At 40.7% G+C, this 3,940-nt stretch overlaps 1 protein-coding gene across 1 annotated transcript; it reads right to left on the bottom strand.

Annotated features, from left to right (window-relative positions):
- Positions 1-385: 385 nt before the first annotated feature.
- Positions 386-931, bottom strand: LOC110313641 (ubiquitin-conjugating enzyme E2 D2-like). Its single transcript, XM_021188090.1, has one exon. The coding sequence runs from the start codon at positions 895-897 to the stop codon at positions 430-432; it is 468 nt and encodes a 155-aa protein (XP_021043749.1). The 5' UTR covers positions 898-931; the 3' UTR covers positions 386-429.
- Positions 932-3,940: the final 3,009 nt, after the last annotated feature.

Genomic DNA, 3,940 nt, shown 5'->3' with positions numbered 1-3,940 from the left:
TTCTTACTCACCCACCACCTACCCCACATCCCTTCCATCTGCCCTCCTTTCACATTCCCTTTCCTCCACACTCAAATAATCTGTTCTTATTCTCACCCCCACCTCCCATCCATCTTCCCTTCTCATTCTCATTACCTCCCCCTTTCCCTGCAACTCCTANCCATCTGCCCCTCTTTCACCTCCTACCTCCCCATACCCAATACATATACCCTTCACCTCACTTGCTTTCCCTACCTTCCCGGTATCCCATCCATTTTCCTCTTTTCCACCCCTAACTCTCACCGATAGTTACCCTAGTTAGGAAATTGTACAATATATATCTAGAAAAGATTAAAGAGGCATCACTTTGCTCAAATGAAGAAAGAAAAGAAAACATGACTGATGAAGCGAACCACTTCTTTTTATTATTATGACCATTACATGTTGAAATTACATCGCATATCTCTCCGTCCACTCTCGAGCCAATCTCTCATACTGTCTTAAATCCTTGAGGTAGACCTTCGCAATTTCAGGAACCAGAGGGTCATCTGGGTTTGGATCACATAACAGAGAGCAAATAGACAGAAGAACTTTGGAAATTGTAAGTGCAGGTGACCACTTAGAATTCAAGATATCTAGACAGATACTTCCATTTTTGCCAATGTTTGGATGGTAAATCCGGGTTGTGAACGAAACTTTGGGGGGCTTGAAGGGGTAATTGTACGGAAAGTGGATGGACAGGAAAAAAACCCCTCCTTGGTAGGGGCTGTCTTCAGGCCCCATTATGGTTGCTTGCCAATGAAACATATTTTCCGCCACTGGCCCTGCAGAACACTGAGCAGGGGGATCTTGAGAGATGGCAAGGAACTCCTTCTGGAGGCGCTTAAGGGCCACAGCCTCCAAAGGAGTTTGAGCCATCTTCACCGAGTATGGCAGCTGGAAGATGGCTCTGTTGCACCTAGGGTATAGAGATAAGAAAATGACAGATGATTAGGCTAAAGGAGGCTAAGTCAAGTTATTAAAGCACAATTCAGAGATGGATGGGGGAGAGAGAGGGAGAGAGGGGGAGAGAGAGAGGGAGAGAGGGAGAGAGATGGAGAGAGAGAGAGAGAGAGAGAGAGAGAGAGAGAGAGAGAGAGAGAGAGAGCAAGCTGTACCTCTAGGTCTAGAAGGACTCCCTCTTGCTGCTTTGGGCCAAGAGCAAAAGAATCCTCTGCGGTTGCTGGAGGCTGTGATGCCTGGAGGGCAATCAACTGCTAGGGAGCACCGCTGTTTGGAGAGGCTGTTATCTCCAGCTCGTGGCAGCGGGCCACTAGCAGTGCTTCAGGGCAGGGCCNCTTCAGCAAATATCTGGATAACCTTTAAAGAGTATTCTATGATGTCACAGAGAGCATAATAAAGAATGAAGGGCAACGTGGGGTCAGCGTCGGGTGGGGCTAGCNTGAAGTCCTTGTGGGTGTTCACATTACAATAATGTAGGGGAGGAGCATGTTGGGAAAGGGAAAATGGCTGAAGCTGGCTGTGCTGCACAGCCTCATAGAGCAGTTGGACTTTGGTCTAATGAGTCACAGTGAACCTCTTCTAACCATTCAGAATAAAGCAGTCAGTGCCCTCTACTACTCACTACAATAGTTTTGCTGCAGTTTCTGTATTTTTAGGGTGAACACACTATGGCCCTTAGTCTTATGTTTCCTAAGGATGATATTATCTAGTATGAACAACTTTAGGAAATTTAATGCTGCGATAACATTGCTTAAAATAACTACCAGTTAAATTTTTAAAAAAATAAATATGATTAAAAACTTCAAAAATTTAACTTTGAAGTTAAAAATGTAACTTTTAATAAAAATGTGGCAGAAACGGGGAAGAAAAAAGTCCTTGCTATGGCTTGCATTATTTGTAAGCAATAAATGTAATGCCAATACAGCTGTTATAGCTAATATAATAATGGGTAATATTGCTCTTAATTTTTAAAAAATTCTCCTATATAAAAAGTGCTCTAGGAGCCTGGCAGTGGTGGCGCATGCCTTTAATTCCAGCACTTGGGAGGCAGAAGCAGGCAGATTTCTGAGTTCGAGGCCAGCCTGGTCTACAGAGTGAGTTCCAGGACAGCCAGAGCTATACAGAGAAACCCTATCTTGAAAAAAAAAAGTACAGTACTCTAGGACTAGGTATATTGTTTTCATTTGTCCATTTATTCTTCTTGAGTTGGGAACATTCCCATAACTGTCTGTGTATGATTGTTTCCCACTGATACTTATGAAGAATGTAGTACAACTCATGACGAACACTTCACTAGTGCTTCTTAGTATTAAAGACCCTGACATTGACAATCTGACAATTTGGAAATGAAGTGGAAAATGGGACAAGAAAGTGGGCTCAGTTTTGTATTTTGAATTTTATAAGGAAGTTTAAAGCAGTTTATGATGTGTTACAATAAGGATATACTTACTCTTCATGGGTTTTTGAAAGGTGTATTCTTAAGAACTATTAAAAGTACTAAAGATTGCCTAAGAAATTAAAATTTAGGTTCTGGACTTAAACATTCTCAACTGTTGGAATGTTCGCATTCCTTCTAGGCTCCATCCAACAGTTAGCTAGCAACCTGTCAGGTGAGCCAAGAACTATTTGGCCTCCTCCTGTGCTCTCTGACCTCGCCCTCTCTCTGGCCTCCCCTACCCCCGCCCCTCCATGTGTTCCTCTTCCTTCTTAGTTCTCTCCTCCTCCTCCCCCTGCCCCTCCTCCTCCTTCTCCCCTCCCACTTCTCTGTTCTCTGTCCCCTCTCTTTCTCTGCCTCTTCACCCTTCTCAACCCTCCTTCCCATGCCCCCAAATAAACTTGATTCTATAATAGACCATCATATGCCTGGTCCCTCGGGGGGGGGGTGCACACCTCCTGACACACCATACCTCAATTTACAAAACATATCACTAACTTTACACAACCATTGAAAGTTATAATATTTTAATCGGCTTTGTAGGAACTTCAATGTATTTTAAGGTAGTGTAAGAATAATAAAGCATTTTCTGAGAATGTTTTTCTTTAGTACTGAACTAACATTGCTTAAGCCTTAAACTTGGCGGTATATACTATTATATTATCAATATACTTTGATGAATGATTGAAATATAAAAGGGAAACTGTAACTTTATAATTGCATTCAGTATGCTTATGGCTATCTTTAAAATTCATGCCCAATCAAATTAATGTGGACACAACTGTCATACAAATTTTAGAATGTGTGTTATAGAAATATACTATAATCAATGAATATATTTCACCTGGATCAATTCTGCCTTCAGGTAAGTATGTCCAACTGTATGTCTATTACAGGTAGTATAGAATTTTGCCTGCAGATCATGGCATTTTAATGTAGAAAACCACACATTATTTAAAATATTTGATTCAACAATCAAAAAATGATGACAGATAATTTATTCTAATGTAGGTATATTATGAAAGCTTTATTTCACTTTATACAAATAAGTGCTTTACTGTGTATATATGGTATGTGTATGTGTGTGTGTGTGTGTGTGTGTGTGTGTGTGTGTGTGTGGCCTAGAAAGGGACTGGAGTTATGAATGGTTAAATTATATTATGAGTACTGGGTAACAAACCTGGGTATTCTGCAAGAGTATCAAGAACTTTTAATCAGTGAACAATCTCTCCAGTCCCAATCTAAAATATAAAAAAAATACAAGGAACATTTTCCTTTCTTAGAAAAAGAGAAAAACAGCCTTCACAATAGTCACAAATAATATAAAATACCTCGGTGTGACTCTAACTAAGGAAGTCAAAGATCTGTATGATAAGAACTTCAAGTCTCTGAAGAAAGAAATTGAAGAAGGTCTCAGAAGATGGAAAGATCTCCCATGCTCATGGATTGGCAGGACTAACATAGTCAAAATGGCCATCCTGCCAAAAACAGTCTACAGATTCAATGCAATCCCCATCAAAATTC

Source organism: Mus pahari, chromosome X, assembly GCF_900095145.1.
Source record: "Mus pahari chromosome X, PAHARI_EIJ_v1.1, whole genome shotgun sequence".
In the NCBI taxonomy this organism is placed as follows: domain Eukaryota; kingdom Metazoa; phylum Chordata; class Mammalia; order Rodentia; family Muridae; genus Mus; species Mus pahari.
The sequence above is the reverse complement of the archived record's forward strand: the minus strand, read 5'-3'. Positions and strand labels throughout refer to the sequence as shown.